Raw genomic sequence first — 18,083 nt, forward strand, 5'->3', positions numbered from 1 at the left:
GTTAATGATTGCCCCGCAGGGTTATAGTCCCCCACAGGGTTTAGAAATAGTACAAATGCTACGTTTTCTTTCCATGATCCTAACATTATATTTTTTAAAAAGATTATAAGATATACTCCCTTAGAATATTTGAAAATAACCCAATTGACCTAAAAAAGGTGTCCAATTAAAGAAACCCAATTGGTCCAGTGATTAACAAGTTGGAAGAAACCAGATAGGCAGATATAATTATTAGATTTATTGTTATTTGTAAATAAAACGAACAAGAATGATAACATTGTATTTACACAATGTCGGAGTTAAAAATAAATAAATGGACTGACATAAGGATCTGATTATTAAGTTCCATATTGATAATTAAAATCTTCGCAAATAGCAGCTGAGAAAAACATTCTTTCCCTAAATAAATTGATGTTCTCAAGAACAATTACAGACATGTCGACGAACCTAATCCTATTATGTAAAGTAGTACGGTATTTAGCCTGTAGCTTATGATCTCACTAACCAATGGACCGATTAGGTTCTCCATTTTAGAAAACCTTTAAATAGGTCCCCGGGTGGTTTGAGGCAATATTATTTTTTAAAAGCGAAGCTTTTCTATAATTAGGGTCGGTCCGTCCGTACGTCCGTCCGTCCGTACGTCCGTAACGGATAGCTTTTTTCGTTAATTTAGGCATGTTAGAATTGTCCTATCGATTTCAAATTTTGCATGGTGATTCTTTTATTAGTTAGGTACGATTTAAAAAGCGTAGCAACTCTATAATCATCACCAAAATGTCCGTACGTCTATTTTAAAGAAGTTGATTTTTTTACTTTTTTAACAACAAATTTTTATGTTATCTAATCATCCGATTGGTCTGATTTTTGGTATATTGATTCCTGGGACAACAAAGTATAATGTAATAAGCAAAGCAACTCTATAATCAAGTCCTAAAAATGTAAGTATGTCCATAAACATTATCCTGAATCAAGCAGTTTTTCAACAAATTTACTTACAATTTTGCTTTGACTCTTATACATTTATATTATGATTATTCAGTTCTGACACTATACAAGTTTTAATGTCTGTTTGTCCCACCGTTTCAGTGCTTCGCTTTTATGGATGTTTTCATCCTTGTTTATTTATGTCTTGGGATGTTTTTAGGCTATTCTTTTGCTCTTTTCTACTTTCAAATACAGAGCCACTATAGGATAGGTGCAAATCTGATAATTAGTTAGAATCAGTGAAATAATTAAGAAATAAGATCCAAAGCATTAAAATAATAGGGTAATTATATCATGCAAAAATAGGTGTAAGTCAAGGTACTAGCCATCTTTTTATGAATAATGTTTTTATCCCGTATGCAATGTTTACCTAAGTAAGAAAATTACATATTACTCCCAAATGTCTTAGTGTCTGTCTATATGTCAATCCTAGAGTTATATCAATCTTTGATAGTACAGTAAAATATTTGAATTTTAAGGACCTTGGCTTAATAAAATATGGCATATCGTTTGCGGATGAAATTGTCTTGAGTCGCGACTGACAACTTACTAACTGCTAAAACATTGAAGGGAACGTTCAAATAAGTAAATCTAATAAAACCTTTTGTATAGAAAAAAAGCATAAAATGGCGACCAGACTTCGGCTGTGGCTGATTTTTATTTTATTATTGAAGTTATAATAATAATACTCTACAAATTTGCTGTGACATTTTCATTTTTATGTGTCTTTAGGATACGTCTTTTCTATGAATACTGGAATAGGGACATATATTTAGAAATCCTTCCTAAATGTCTGTATTACTAGAATAGCGTTAAGTAACAGCTGAAAAAGTGATATTTCTCCCTTAGCGTTACTGACCGAAGGACATACAAACTGAATTATAGAGTACCTTCGCTATTTTACCAGTGCTATGATGGAACCTGAGAAAAAATGGTAGATATCTATCTCTTTCTCTGTGGTGTATGTTGTAATTTGTAGAAGCTACTCAATCAATCTATGTACTGTACAGTAATATCACAAGACATCTTATACTTATTTTCTTTTTTTGAGATGCGAAGCTTCTCTATAAATTCTATCTTGACGCTATAACCCCTATATACTCTTCCTTAAGTGTACAATGACTATATTGTTTATCTATCAATTTATTTTTCATCTTTTGACACAACTATCACTAAAATCCAGGGAATCTGTATTCAAAGGGATAAGAAGGGGGTAGAATAATATTCTAAAACCTTTCCAAGACTTAAATATAAAAATGAAATTAAGCTTCCCCAAAAAGGAGAACTCATAATCTATAAAAAATCTTAAGCTTCAAATAAAATAAGCCTACTACTTTATATAATAAAATGATGCATATCAAAATATGTAGATCATTTCAAATTTCTAACAATCAATTGGGCATGTTAAATATTTTTTCTTTTTTTATCTTTTTTTAAAATTTCTTCAATGTACAAGGAACTAGCAGAGGCGCCCCTGGCTTCTAGGGGCTATACATTCAAAGCGATGGTTTAGAAAATAGCCTAAAACCATAGACGTCCATGGGGGGGGGGTAAAGGGGTGATTACCCCCTTCCAACGAATTTGTAGGGGGTATTTACCCCCCAAACAATTTTGGGGGGCTAAATACCCCCCCCCCCAAAAATAAAGAATCTCTAACAAAAAAAAAAGAAAATATGTCCTGTGATGTTACTGTACAGTACATAGATTGATTGAGTAACTTCTACAAATTTTTAATACTAAATATTTTATAAAATTTAAATTACCCCCCAGAAAATTTTACCCTGGGGGTAAATTTTTTGGGGGTAAACAAAATTTATCCCTGCCAACAGATTTCAGGGGGGGTAATTACCCCCCCCGGCCCCCCCCAAGCAAATTTTACCCCCGGGGTAAAAATTTTGGGGGAGGTAAAAAAAATTTGCGGCGTGCTTCGCGCGCCATTTTACCCCCACCAAAAACGAATTACCCCCCCCCCCCTTAAAAATTTTTTACCCCCCCCAAAATAAAAAGCTTGGACGCCCCTGCCTAGAACCATCTTAGGAGTTATAAGAAGCTTCATTGTGTAGTAGAACCATATCGGTTCAGCAGTTAGCGAGATCCTACGCTACAGACAATTCTACCTATTGTAGAAAATTAGTTAGACTTTGTGTGTTTTTCATATTTATCATCTTTTATAGTATGTATGATTTGAAATAAGAAAAAATTCTAGGTGAAGCTTAAGGTGCTAAGGTGACAAAAACCTTGTTCTATTGTTTGATTAAGGATAATTAAAAAATACCTAGTTATTTATATTTTGGTGAAAATAAAGCTAAATTTATCTTACTCCTTTCTGCTCTTGGTCCACATCTTGCTTTTGTTAGTATAAAAGACAAAACTCTTAGTAACGTTTTTATATAACTTGTCTCTCACCGAGGGTTAAAAATTTGAGGTGCTACGAGTCTTGAAATTCCTTCTAGGTTTATAAAGATTGATTAATAGCTAAAAGAAAGAGTAAACTTCTTATTTAAACCTGTAAGTTAAGTAGGCCTGTGCAGTGCGTCAAAGTAGGGAGTGAGAGGATATTGGACTGGTAATTATACTGGTACCCAAAGTTTTATAATTAGGTTGACTTAAATCTGGTGTCATAGGGCGGAAAAAATATATAAATATCGCTTGCAAATAATTTCTACAATCTACAATACAAAGTAGCTTGATGTCTGTCCGTATGTCCGTCTGTCCATCTGTCCGTCTGTCTGTCTGTCTGTCCGTCTAAAGCTTAAGATCTCAGTAACCGCTGAACCGATTGGGCTCTACACTTCAGGGATTGTACCTACTGGTCCTGTGATGGTTTAAAGCTATTTCCTGTGGGGGTGGGGCACCCCAAACCCCCCCCCAAAACTAAAAAAACCACCCCCCTAAAAATAAAAAATCCCCATATCCAAATTTTTTAAATTTTTTTTTATTTTTGTAAACAAAAACCAGTAATTGGGTTGGGGGAGCCCCACTGCACCATGGGGCGAAGCCCCCATGAACCCCCCCCCCCAAAAAAAAAGAAATTTCACCCAAAAAAAAATTTTGGGCTTTTTGTAACTTTTAAAAATTGACATCTTTAAAAAGTTGTTGCAATTATAGGTATTAAATAAAATTTACAGAGGAGAGTTTTTAATTTTTGTGTATATGTGGTCCAATCAGTGGGACTATCGGAGCTTGCTCCTCATACGGGGTACTCGCTTATGCTCACCCCGTACGAGATATACGGTGAACAACCAGGGTTTAATTTTTACGAATTGAAATTTTTGTGCATACGGCGCACAACCTGGGTTTAATTTTACCAAAGAGTAATTCGGCAAAGAATAACTTTTTGAAAATAAAACTATAAAATTATTATGGAGGGTTGACTTTCCATTACCTCATGGGGCGAAGCCACTAGTATTATAAAAAGTAAATTAGCTGAGAAAGGGGGGGGGGGCGGGGGGGTCTGCATATATTCCCAACTTAAAGTAAAAGGATTTGAGCCACTTTTCCTCCAAGGGAATCCTTTCATTATTCTATAGGATTAGCTGTCATTGTTATAAAAACACTAAAAATACATCACTTCTTTTACCCATAGATAATCCTTATGATAAAGTAACAGGATGTTTGTCTGTTTGTACCGAAGGATCTCGCTAACCACTGAACTGATCGGGTTCTAAGCAGGGTAGCTTCTTAAACGTCTCAGGAAGGTTTATAACTATTTTGGGAGAGGGTACCACCACCTCCCCAGAGAAATCGACAAAATAAAAAAAAAATATTTTTGGTAAAGAGCATATTTCAAAATAGATTGAAAAGAAACAATTTTACGTGTCCCTAGAGGCCTCTAGAAGCATAGCCGCTAGTATATATATATATATATATATAATATATAAGTTTAGGTAACAACATCTATAAAAGCCAAAAGCCAAGATCAATATATATACATAATGACAATTTTATACGTATAACATCCATAAAATTGAAGCTCATCAAATCAGACGGGCAATCAACCTGACATTTATAAATTTATAATAACGATTCATTTAATATCAAACATTATTGCTGAGACTTACATCTTAGCACTGAATTTAGAAAGGAGTTGCCATTAACATTTTGCCCAATCTTTATAGGAATCAATATTCCATAAGTAGATTAGATAATTAATCATAGGGAAAATGTGAATAGTTAAAAGGATAACAAATGGGCGCTTTAAAGAAGAAAAAAAAAGCGTTTCTATGGAGGAGAGTTTCGGCGGCGGTTACTGAGATTTTTAGATTATACAGACAGACATAAATGCATTCTATCTCTTGTAAATTTTTCCAAATATTGATTATATATATTTATTTATTAGACTGATAAATACACATCCTGTTATTTTTAAATAAAGACTACTTGTTTCGCCCCCTAGCCTGTAGCCTAAAACAAATACCTTAAAACCACCGTAGGACTTGTATGTATAATTCCCTGAAGAGTATGACCCAATAGGTTCAGTGGTTACCAAAATCCTAAGCTTCATACAGACTTACAACCGAATGGGCAGACTAAAGGACGGACATCCAGTTACTTTTAATTTAGGATATTGTGAATGTAAGGTTAATAGAATACTTAACAGAGACAAACGCTAAGATATAATTATCTGTAATAAGATCATTGCACTTAATAGTATCTTTCAGACAGATAGCCATCCTGTTACTTTTAAATGAGGACTTCCTGTTTTGCTCCTAGCCTCTTGCTTAAAAAATATATCTTAAAACCCCTTCGAGACCAGTATGTATAATTAACTGAAAATTATAGACCAATGGGTTCAGTGGTTACCAAAATCCTAAGCTTCAGACAGACTAACATACAGACGGACAGATTGAAGGATGAACATCCTGATACTTTTAAATTAGGATAAAGTGAATATAAGGTTAATAGAATACTTAACAGAGACAAAAGCTAAGATATAATTATCTGTAATAAGATCATTGCTCTGTACAGCAGATTTTCACAGAAAATTAATAGAACAAGGATAACATCATTCATTCACGGGTACTTTATCAATTTAGAACACGTAATCCTATAATATAAAGTAGTAAGGTTTTTACTTTTTGTTTGTTTGAAGATCTCGGAAATTGCTTTTTAAGGAAGCTTTATAACTGTCTTGATATGGTTTTAGGCTATTTTTAAAACTTCCCTGCCTTTTCCAAGAGGATTGGGGCGAGGCATATATTGGTAAAGCTAATCAAAGCTAAGAAGGAGCTTTATTTCTTAGAACTATGTCCTAGATCTTAAATCAATCATCAATCTAAAATCAAAGAAGGTGTCCTAACTTTTGTGAATAGCTAGTTGGTGTTTTTAGTAAGTAGTAGATGCAAATGATCCATAGAATTTAGATATGCAATTGTTTTTTTTGTAGACCTCTTATTTTTGAAGTAATTTAAGTTAAAAAAATAAGTTGGTTTTAAGGTACTAAAACGCAACAAAAAAAGAAGAAAATTGCCATTATGAACAAAAATAATAAGGTCCTTATTTTGACACCTTACTTTTTGAATTCTGTTGAGTAATTATTGAAAAAATCTATTTTGTTGAACCCCGTTTAATGAAAACGTTAAACTTTGTTAGCTCGACACGAAAGGGTTAAAAAAAAAATAACAAAAGTTAGGACACGTTCTTTAATAGAAAGGTTTTATTTAATGTTTCAACTATCGCAAAATCCTACTAACCATTAATATAGTGTTTCTAAAGAGTGTATAAAAAATTATTTATACTTTTTCAAAAACACGAACTGCGCGTTTTGTGTTAATAGTAGAAAAATACCGCTCGTGCTTTTATAACCGCTCTGAGCTTTGGAAATATTTACATCATATTTATGCGGTTTGTACTTTACTAGCTGCGTAAATAAGTATGTAAATCAAGAGAAGTTAAATTTGAAATATTTTCCCCAGTTTAACTTCATTACTATTTATGATATTCAATTGTTTTTAAAAGCGAAGCTTTTCTATAATTAGGGTCGGTCCGTCCGTAACGGATAGCATTTTTCGTTAATTAAGGCATGTTAGAATTGTCCTATTGATTTCAAACTTTGCATGGTGATTCCTGTAGTAGTTAGGTACATTTTGAAAACGTTTTTTTTACTTTTTTAACAACAAATTTTTATGTGTTCTAATAATACGATTGATCTGATTTTTAGTATATTGATTCCCAGGACAACAAAGTACAATATTATAAGCGAAGCAAGTCTATAATCAAGTCCTAAAAATGTAAGTATGTCCATAAACATTATTCTGTATTAAGCAGTTTTCAACAAATTTACTTACAATTTTGCTTCGACTCTTATACATTTATATTCTAATTATTCGGTTCTGACACTATACAAGTGTTAATGTCCGTTTGTCCTACCGTTTCAGTGCTTCGCTTTTGGATGTTGTCATCCTTGTTTTTTTTTTATATATATATATTACAACCAATAAATAATACATTTAGTTATCAGGTCATTCCTATTCTATGCCTCTTAATTTGATTAATTAAAAGGCTCTTCTAAAATTCGTAGTCTTAATATGATAGCTATTCATTATCAAAAGTTGAACAAGCCTTGAATTTTGAAACGTCTTGCATTTGCAGATAAATATGATGGCGTCATTAGATTTATTTCTACAGGTGGTGTATCTCTACAACTTTCTCAGACTTTCCAGCAGATTTTTAGTCATGTATGATTGAATGTGTACTAAAATGTGATCCAATAAAGTAATTGTAGTGTTTGTACACTGTGTTTCTATTGGAAAAATCAAGAGGTTGTGTATATAATAGACATACAATATCTAGATTACGCTTCTGACCTGATTTTTCGTCAAATCTTAAAAGGAACATTATTAGCAGACGATAGTATTGTTTTTTTTTCGACTCAAGCTGAGGTGGATTAATAAATAGACTCGCTACTCGATGGTGAGGCAAAATTATTTATGTGAAAAATCAACCAAAAGCTTATTAAAAATCTACAAAAATTAAACAAAATGATATGTTAATAACCCTTTTATGATTTTATTTAATTTTTGTAGATTTTTATGCGATTTTTGAGGATTTTTCACAAAAATAATTTTGCCTCACCAGCGTGTAGCGAGTCTATTCTTTTAATCCACCTCAGCTTGAGTCGAAAGAAAACAATACTATCGTCTGCTAATAATGTTCATTTTAAGATTTGACGAAAAATCAGGTCAGAAGCGTAATCTAGATATTGTATGTCTATTATATAAACAACCTCTTGATTTTACCAATAGAAACACATGCATTCTTAATGAAATGTGTACACAATTTCAACCAATGAGATTTAATGTAGGTTCCGATGGGATTCTCCTATTGGTTCAATCAGACATTACCTCTCTTGTCTTACTACCTATACTACTACTTACTATTGTTTATATACACTTTTAAATCTAAGGTAAAACATAAAAAACAGAAAGCTATTATAAAAAACAACATATTTTGTTGACTAACATTTTTCAGAATTAATGATCTGGGTTTTAATATTCAGAAAACCTTTCTAATAGTCCTTGATTAGCTTTAGTCTATTTATAAGGTGATATGATAAACTCTAAAAAATAAAGTAAATCACAATCAACTTTTTCTTCTTTGTTTTTTTTTAGTTAGTGTTTACATAACTGTTAAAAATTCTCAAAGAATATTATTTTTCTTTTCCAAGTTGTATAAGAATGATGTTCAGACACCATAATTGTGTAGAAAAAGCTTCTCATAATCCATAAATGTTGTTCCATGTAATGGAGGATTCTGAAGGCAATTTTGACAGAAATATAACTGTTTAATATATGTGATTCCTATCTGCAAAGTTTTACTGTTCTTTTACATTGATATTTGTTTATATAATGTCAGAGAGAGAGGGGACAATGGACTGATTATTACACTAGTTCCCAACGTTTTATAATAACGTTTTCATATTCGTTTAGATAACAACTTTGAGACCTTAGTGAATTTTGATTAGTTGATTCATTAAGTGGATGCTGTGAGTATTGGTGCAAGAAATATGACGTAACAAAAAAATTAGCCAATGAGAGTCCACTATAAATTTTACCATTGGTCAATAACGGCCTCTCATTGGCTAATTTTTTTTGTTACGTCATATTTTTTGCACCAATACTCACAGCATCCATTAAGTGTTCTACCACTTAATTTAATCTACAGAAGGAGTAATTTTGTGTATCATTATTATACCTGGAAAATACCTCTTGGGGGCGAGGTGCTGCCTTAGGCTAGGCTCCTTCAGCAGCGACCTTGATCCGTTCCTCGCTTGTGAATGACTGCGGGGAAATCCGTTCATGCGCCCAATGATATCCTAAATATTCATGTTATAGCGGCAGTATTTAAATCATTACATTTATATTTTATTAGATTATTAAAATATTATTATTTCATCTGCGGCTGTTATAGCTTCTACTCAGATAACTTATTTATCCTTTTTTCCCTGTAACTGAAAGTGGTTTTTTAGAAGATTAATCATATGGTTGGTTGGTTAGACTGTGTTTGCCCGTGGTGGTTGACTGTTTGTTCGCCACACCTAGGGAAACTAGTTTCATTTGCTGAATAGAGAGTTAGACATAAACAGTTCACTAGTATAGAGTTAAAATGTCATTTGCCGCCAATGAGGAGTTGTACAATGTTTTGCAAAGTCGTATGGACCTAATAAAGGAGGAAATGATTAGTAGAGCTACAAATACTGATGATATCGAGTTAAAGAGGGCACTGACCAGGTGCCTCTACCACCATGGTTGGGTGGAGGCAAACCTGCGTCACTGTCGCCCTGCTGCTGAGATGTCAGCTGCCGCCCAGGCTGCCGAGCTGTCTACTATGCTTCAGGAGATCAATCAACACGAGGTGGAATATCGTGCCATCTAGATGAGTAACCTCATAAATTATTAACTAGTATCAAAAACATTTGATTGTATTTCTAGTTTAATAAAGTTTGTGAAACATCCTTCCTAAAATAAATTGTTTATTTTTGTATCTAAAGTAGTTGAATGTGTGTCTGTTGATCTGAAACCTATATAGTTTTGTCGTATGTGATTTAAAAGTACTTCTTCATTCCGTTTGGAGAAGTTTTTTTACCTAGGTAAATAATATATATTGGTGTTATCATGTAGGTTTGAAAGATATTACTTCTTTCCGGCGGGGGATGACTCTGCTCTAGTTGATCTATTTTGAGTGAAAGTGTTAAGTTTTCTTCACTCCGGCGGGAAAAGCTCTGCCTATTGTTTAAAATGTCTTAGATATTAAGAATACTTCTTTCCGGCGCAAATGATCTCTGCCTAGCTAAAGAAAAAGTATAAGAGTTAAGTTTATTTTCATTCCGGCATAAGTAGACTCCTCCTAATTGTAAAAAGGCAATTAACAGTATTAAAAATGTAGGTTAAAGAGGTATTTCATCTATGCTTAGTCCTAGGTAGAGATAGGTAGAAATATATTACTTCGTTCCGGTGAGAGAGGACTCTGCTCTGGTCTGTTTCTAAAAGTTGAAAGATAATATTAAGATTTCTTCATTCCGGTGAGGTTCGACTCTGCCTAGATTTAAGAAATATATTGGTTAAACCTGCAGTTTTAAGATGTTAATTCTTTCCGGCGGTGACAATCTCTGCTCCTAAATTCAAGAAAGATTTAGTTACAACATATTAATTAATAAGAAACTGTTTCCTATCTAATTTTCTTTTGCTAAACTATCTATATTCTAAAATATAACTCTAAAATATCCATTTTTGGTTATACGCTACTTATGTATGTTTTCATTCTTTATGTCTTTTGGCTACTTATGATTTATTAAAATCCTTCACTTAAGAAAGAGATGTTTTTTTGCAAAGATTTGAGAACTTCCCTTATTCGAAGTACTCAAATCTTTGCGTTTGTTTAACAAATTTTAAAATACGCTTAATATTAATTTTGTTTAGTTCTTCTGTTTTAAGAAAGAAACTTCCTAGTGTGTTTCTTCTGTTTCTTGCAAAAGCTGGACATTGGCCTAAAAAGTGTTCCATGCTTTCAATTGTGTCCTCCTCCTCACATTGTTCACACTGGTTCACATTTGCCAGTTTCATGTTCTTAAGGTGTTTGTTCAGGGTTGTATGACCTGTTAATATCTGCGTTATCATATTCATGTTTCTCTTAGGTTGATTTGCTACCTGCCTCCAGATTTTTGTGTTTGCTTTGGGCATCATTAGCTTTGATTGTCTACAGTTACTTAATCCTTCCCATTGTTTCTGCCACATTGTCATCCCCCAGTTCTTGATTTCAGCTTTTATATTTGATTCTGCCATAGGTATGTGTGTCCAGGTTCCATGAATTTCCATATTAGCTCCTTCTCGTGCTTTCCTATCAGCGATCTCATTTCCATTGTGTCCCTGGTGTCCTGGTACCCAATTTATAGTTATGTTGTTGGTTTCTGCTAGTTTGTTAACCATCTTTTTTGTTTCTGCTGCCAGATTTTCTTTTAATCTGTATTTTCCTAGGGTTTTTATTACAGCTTGATTGTCCACGTAGAAACTTATGTTCCTGCCTGTTGTACCTGTGTTGACTAGTGTGAAGGCTGCTTCTTGTATTCCTAGTAGTTCAGTTTGATACACGGTGGCCAGTGGTCCACTGTTGTTACATCCGTAGAGTCTCAGTCCTGCTCCACTAATAACATATCCATATCCAGTTTTTTGTTCACTTTTTGATCCATCTGTGAAGACCATTATGTCTTCATTGTCTATTTTTCCAGGTTTTAGTCGTTGTTGGTTGATTGTCTCTCTCCTTTCTATGATGGTTTCAAAGTTTGTTGGTATGCTGATTGTATGGTTCATCTTGTCTCTAGGGGCATGTATTAATTTCAGGTTCTTTGCCATGTCCATGAGTGTTACAGCATGGCTTTTTTTGCTAAGGAGTTGTCCTGGTTGAATTTTCCAACTTCCGTTGACAGCAAGTCTTTTGTATGTCACCATAGCTTGTGTCTTGACAAAGATGTCTATTGGTTGAATGCCCAGCAGGACCTCAAGCCCAGCTGTGGGCGTCGAGGTCATGGCGTTTGATATTGCGATGAGTGCTTTCCTTTGGACTTTCTTTAATATGTTAATTATTTCTGTTGTGTTAATTGCTGTTATCCATGCAAAACATCCGTATGTGAGTGTTGGTCTAAAGATGCTGCGGTAAAGCCAGCGTCCTATTTTCTGGTTGACTCCCCAGGTTCTGTTTAGCATGCGGTTACAATGTACCCATGTGTTGTTAGCTTTTTCTGCTGCTTTCTCAACATGTTTTCTCCAGCTCAGGTTATTCCTTATGGTTACTCCTAAGTATACATACTCATCCACCCACTGAAGTTTCTGCCCATTCATTGTTATGTCCAGGTATTTTGGTTTCATGCCTTTCCTGCAAAAAAGCATGACTTTTGTCTTGGCTGGACTAAAGCTTAATCCGTGTTCTTCAGCCCATTCTTCTAGTGTGTAGATGTCATTTTGTAGGTTTCTTACACAGTCTTCTTCAGTTTTTCCTACACTGATCACATGTGTGTCATCTGCATAGATGTTTCTTTTGCAGGGATGTATTTTTGGAAATCTGTGGTCTAAATTATTTTTGGCCATGTTCCATAGGTCCACTGATGCCACCCCTCCCTGTGGGGTTCCTCTGGTGGTTTGTTTACTCGCTGATTCTCCATTTATTGTTGCTGTGACTGTTCGTCCTCTGAGCATTTGTTCTGTCCAAGCACATGTTTCCCTGTCTGCACCAATATCTGTCAGATTTTTGATCATGCTTTTAACTGTCAGCATGTTAAAGGCTGCGCTCATATCGCAAAAGAGCACAGCAACAAAGTTGTTGTGCTCTAGCCCTTTTTCAACTGTGGCGAGAAGAGAGTGTATTGCATCCTCTGTTCCTACTGATTCCTTGTAACTGTAAATATTCCTGGAAATTTCCTTTCTTAGAACTTTTTCATTAAGGTTCCAGTATAAACATCTTTCTAATCCTTTCAGTAGAAAGGATGATAACGATAGTGGTCTCTTAGATTTAGGGTCCGTATAGTCTTTCTTACCAGGTTTGTCAAGAAAACAGACTTTTGTGTCCAACCAACTTTTAGGACTATAACTCAGTCTTACACTATGTCTGTAGAGTCTAACAATGTCTCCTAGGATTGTGTCAAGTCCTTTTTTTAACAGAGCAGGGTAAATACCATCTCCCCCGGGGGATTTGAAATTACCAAAGCTGTTAATGGCAGCTCTAACTGATTCTTCATTTATTACACTATCCATATCTATCCTTTTATTATTACTTGAATGGTCTATCGGTACATCATTGTCACCTTCTGGTTCCTCCGGAAAGTGTTCCTCAAGCAGTACCTGTAGAGACTCACTTACAGTCTTAGTGAATTGTCCGTCTTTCTTTTTAATTGTTCCCATTTGTTGTTTTTTACCCCTTTTGAAGATTTTTTGCACTTTTGCTGCCGTGTCCAGTTTTGTCATTTCTGCACAGAATTTTTTCCAGTCTTTACTCTTCTCTTTTTGTATTAGTCTGGCATGTCTGTTTCTTAACTGTCTATACTCTTCCCACCTTTCTTCTGTTTTTTCCCTTCTTACCCTTCTCCTCAGTTTTTCAACTTCTTTTTTTGACTTTTCTAAAGTTTTACCCCACCATCTTGGTTTCTCTTTTCCCTTTTTTTCAGACTCTCTACAACTCTCTTCAAACGCTTCTATTATGTCTTTCCTTAGGTCTTCTGCTTCATTATCTAATCTATCTATATCTATATCTTCGCTATCTATTCTCTGTCTACCATTTCTCTTACTTTGTAATGCTTGTTTATAGTTTTGCCAGTTGGTCTTCTTGACATTTCTGAAAATACTAGTGTTAATATTTGGTAGTGACTCAATCATGAAATCTATGTATTTATGGTCGGAGTGGCTGTCATACTCACTTACATGCCATCCAACTATTTTATTTGCAATCTCAGGTGTGGCTATCGTAATATCAAGAACTTCTTCTCGAGATTTAGTTACAAAAGTAGGTTTACCTATCTCATTCATAATCATGAGTTGGTTGTCTAGAATATAATCCAATAGGGCTATTCCCCTAGGATTTATATCCGTAGATCCCCAGGCTGTGTTGTGACTGTTGGCATCTGTGCCTACTACTATACCTATACTGTTGTCTCTGGCATACCTTATCACTTCCTTTGTGATTTTCTCTGGTGGTCTTACCCTTTCATCGCTGGCCATGTATGTTGAAACAAGAATAGTGTCCTTACCATTAAGATTAAAAAGTACAGCCGCCTGATCTCTGTTGGTGAACTGTGTTAAAATTATACCTGTGATGTTTTTGTTTGTTATAATACATGCTCTATTACCTGCCTCTTTACTCTCGTAAATATTAACATTATGAAACATTTTTACCTTATTTTTAATTAGATAGGGTTCTTGCACTAGGGCAATTGCCCGCGCCCATCCTTTCCGTGCAGCTTGATCGTCTTGTCCAGTCCAGTCCGTTATCCGTTCTCCTAGTGTTAGACTTGCTTGACAGCAGTGGTGGAGATTTATCTGAGTCAAGCTGGTGACCCTGACTTGATTGTCAGGGCTTATCTGTTGTTGATTAGTGCCTGCTGTTTCCTGGGGCTAAGGCTATAGCCTTAAAACCAGTTCTGACAGTCTCGATTTCATCAACTATTCTTTGTCGTATAGCTGCCTTTACCTCCTGCTCCACATTCGACCCGTGAAGAAGTAGGTCACTAAAACCTAATTTCAGCTTACCGTTGATAGCAGGGTTTTTCAGCTTGTTTATTATCCTCTCATCCACCTGGATTCCAATCTTGAAGAAACCAGCAGAGTTCAAAGGTCCTATTTCGTGCACCTTGAAGTGGTAGAAGCGAGTTGCCCCACCCTCCTTGTATTTGAGAATAGGGTTGCATACCTTTATCCTCATTGTCAGCTGCTCCAGCGTGTAGTTAGTCCACTTTCCGTGGACTGATGTCCACATGTTCCTGTAGACACGGTCCTCTGCCAGGTATATATAATATTCCAGGGGGTCTACCTCGTCATCTTGTTCCGGTGGCTTCAGGGTCTTGGCTACATTTAAAATGAATTCCGCCATATCTTTTGTGCCAGCTGAGAGCCAGCCTACTCCTGTCTCTTTGGAATAACCTGCAACCGCATCGTATTCAAAGTTATCGCCAAACTGCTGGATATGTTCCATGTATGCTCCAAGGAGTTGGAGATCCAGCTCATCCAACTGTGCTTGCGTGAGTTTTGCTTCTTCCATGGCATAGGTAGATCGCACTTTGACTTCAAACATGAATCTTTCTTTCTTGCGGACTATGTCCGAGAAAGATTCTTTACTTAAGTAGGTATCGATGACCTCCTGCTGGAGTGGGTCCTCAGCTCTCACTTCCATCTCCCTTGAGGTCTTAGCCTTCTTGAGTCTCATACGTCTCTCATATCCTATGGATCTTTTACTGCCCTTAAAAATATCAACATCATCAGTATTAATATCATCATTATTTAAATCTTTTGTCCTATTCTCTGTCATTTTTCTCTTTGCCTCTCTACTAAGTACCTCTGTCCATTCACCTTCGTTATCTTTCATTTTCTCCCATATCTCTGCACACGTCTGTCTTTTCTTTTTAGTCTCAGTTTCCTTGTCTCCTATCCAGGTTCTGTCCATTGTCTTTCCTGTCGTTTCCAAATCCTCAAGTGCACTTTCATTAGCTGTCGACTCTTTGTCCGTTTCAGTCATAGTCAAGTCATTTTCATCATCTGCATCTAATAGCTCTTCACCAAAATTTAATTTATTTAAGCTCTCATTGATGTCAATCTTGGATTTGGCGTCCAGGTTTCCCCGGTCTCTGCCGTCTCCATTCATAATGCATCTTGTCGTGTCCTGGTCGAAAAATTTCGATAGGTCTCTACGACAATCGGTTACCTGACTATTCGCTGTTACGTTGGGGCCCCCATAGTCAGGTCCAAGGGGCGTTCCACGGCCAACAGTAGCTGAGGCTCCGTCCTTGACGGGCCCGAGGGTTCCAGCGCCATTAGCTCCACTGGCACCCCCATCACTAGTTCCTTCGGGTGTAGCATTCATAGTAAAAAGGTCTGTAAGAGATCAGAAAAATTAATAATAGGCTATTAAAGATTCTATCTCTTATGGAAGTAGAGAAAAAGGTCCTAAAAATTTACATTGTAGGTCAAAATTTACTGTTAAAGGTGAAAGTTAAGAGTTGAAAGACAACCAGATAAAAGTCCTAATAAAAGATGAACTGTCAAAAAGTAAAAATTATAGATGTAGCATCAGTCAGGGTTGCTAAAAGCTGTGTTAGTTTACAATAATTTAATAGTTTTAGGAACCTACTAGCCTCGGCAGAAACTATTAAAAACCTAAAAGAAAATAAAAATAATTTAAAAGAATATACGCTTCACACATTTGGAAAATTATTCACTTGTTGTATAAAAATAAAGTTTGAAATTGGTGTACACTGCCGACAGACAAACAACTAGTTCTGACACACACACATGCGTGTTTCATACAGACACGTATGTATACGACACACACACTCATACACTCAACCCAGCTGATTATATTATACGGGAAAATCACGCAACCTCATATAAGTATAATAGGTTAATATGGATCACGCAACCTCCCTTTGAATATATATCAACTTTTCACATTTCCCTCCCTTTGTCATTGACCCTTTTTGAGTAGACTTTTGGTGATATAAAAACCCTTGCTTTTGCTCATATCCTACGTTCCTTAGTTTGTGGTTTGTGTGAAACTGGTCCTATTATCCCTTTACATGAAAACACTATTAAAAACAACAACACTTTGTAGGTTCATGATTAGTTCAGGTTGGTTTAGGTTCGATCTTGGGATCTCCCCCTCCTTCCCTATCCAGTCTCGCGTGGAGAGATTGAATTTTTGACTGGTTCACATCACAACCTTGTTGTAATCTGACCCAGCCCCTCCTCCAAAAACTCCGGACGCCCATGATACCTGGTTGTTGCAAAATCCTCAGTTTACCCGCTGATTTTGCACCAACCTGAGACCTGTGTATCATTATTAGGGATGTACATCAATTTATCGGCCATTGTCTTATCCCTTTAGATCCCTGATATAATGTAAGTAGTGTTCAAATACAGATTATCATAATAGAAGAAAACTTTACAGAAAGACATTCTTAGAAAATAAATTTTCTTAGAATTTGGATTTAGTTGGTAATCCATTCAAGTCATGGTTATTTAGTTGCAGTCTAGTAATTTATTAAATATATTTATAAAACTAGAGTTGGCTCGATATAATTATCTCCCTATTGGCTAGTATTCTATATGCATATCTATTTCTCAATAAATCTATTTTCCTCACCCGGCATTACTATCTAAAAGAAAGTAAATATCTAATAATTTAAATGATTTTTAAAAGATTTTTTTAAATTATATTTTTTTCTTTACATTACCATCACCAAAGGGTTAATGATGATGATTACAATTTTAGTTTAATATTTGAACACACAAAATGTCGCCACAATCGAATTCTTTTAAAACATAGTTTTCTTAAATTTATCATATTATAAATTTAAATTTTCTTTTTTATGATTAGAAATTAAATACATCAATATAAGGTAAATAGCAACATGAAATGAAAAAAATGAATTTATTTTTAATAAAGTAAAATAATGGGTCTTATCGTTCTGGGCAATGAGAGTTTATTATGGATTATTGGAGCACTATGAGTTTTAATCATATATTCCTTGGAAAACTTGAGCTCGTTTATAGACATTTATTTCCTATATAGATCTGACATGGATCTTGAAGCAATTAAGCAGGCCGTTTTGTACATGTTAAAAATTGGAAGATTTCATTAAATAAAAGTAATCGCAAATATACTTAGTAAATAAAAGAAATAATCAATTTACAAAATGTCTAATGAAAAAGACCTTGTTTTAGAATAACTACAGTATGGTCATACATTTATGTATTCATTCAAATCCGATTCTAATCCAGTGGATTAGAACCGGTTCTCATCCATACAAAAAACTATGTCTAGTATCGTATATCCAGTTTTCTATGAATATAAAAATGTACGATCATAAGATTAAAAGGGTACATGGCGTTCCTGCAACTGGCAGA

General features: G+C 34.9%; 2 protein-coding genes across 2 annotated transcripts; both read right to left on the reverse strand.

Annotated features, from left to right (window-relative positions):
* Positions 1-9,174: 9,174 nt before the first annotated feature.
* On the reverse strand, positions 9,175-16,312 carry LOC145319533 (uncharacterized). The gene is made up of 4 exons (XM_080161714.1): positions 15,883-16,312; positions 14,361-15,420; positions 13,757-13,803; positions 9,175-9,298 (listed from the first exon to the last, which is right to left on the reverse strand). The coding sequence occupies exons 1-2, from the start codon at positions 16,039-16,041 to the stop codon at positions 14,557-14,559; spliced, it is 1,023 nt and encodes a 340-aa protein (XP_080017840.1). The 5' UTR covers positions 16,042-16,312; the 3' UTR covers positions 9,175-9,298; positions 13,757-13,803; positions 14,361-14,556.
* Positions 10,566-14,186, reverse strand: LOC145320156 (uncharacterized). The gene is made up of 3 exons (XM_080162595.1): positions 13,757-14,186; positions 10,925-12,943; positions 10,566-10,597 (listed from the first exon to the last, which is right to left on the reverse strand). Exons 1-3 carry the CDS (start codon positions 14,184-14,186, stop codon positions 10,566-10,568), a joined length of 2,481 nt encoding a protein of 826 aa, XP_080018721.1.
* Positions 16,313-18,083: the final 1,771 nt, after the last annotated feature.

Source organism: Acartia tonsa, chromosome 5 (assembly GCF_053477335.1).
Source record: "Acartia tonsa isolate MP-2025a chromosome 5, ASM5347733v1, whole genome shotgun sequence".
Taxonomy (NCBI): domain Eukaryota; kingdom Metazoa; phylum Arthropoda; class Copepoda; order Calanoida; family Acartiidae; genus Acartia; species Acartia tonsa.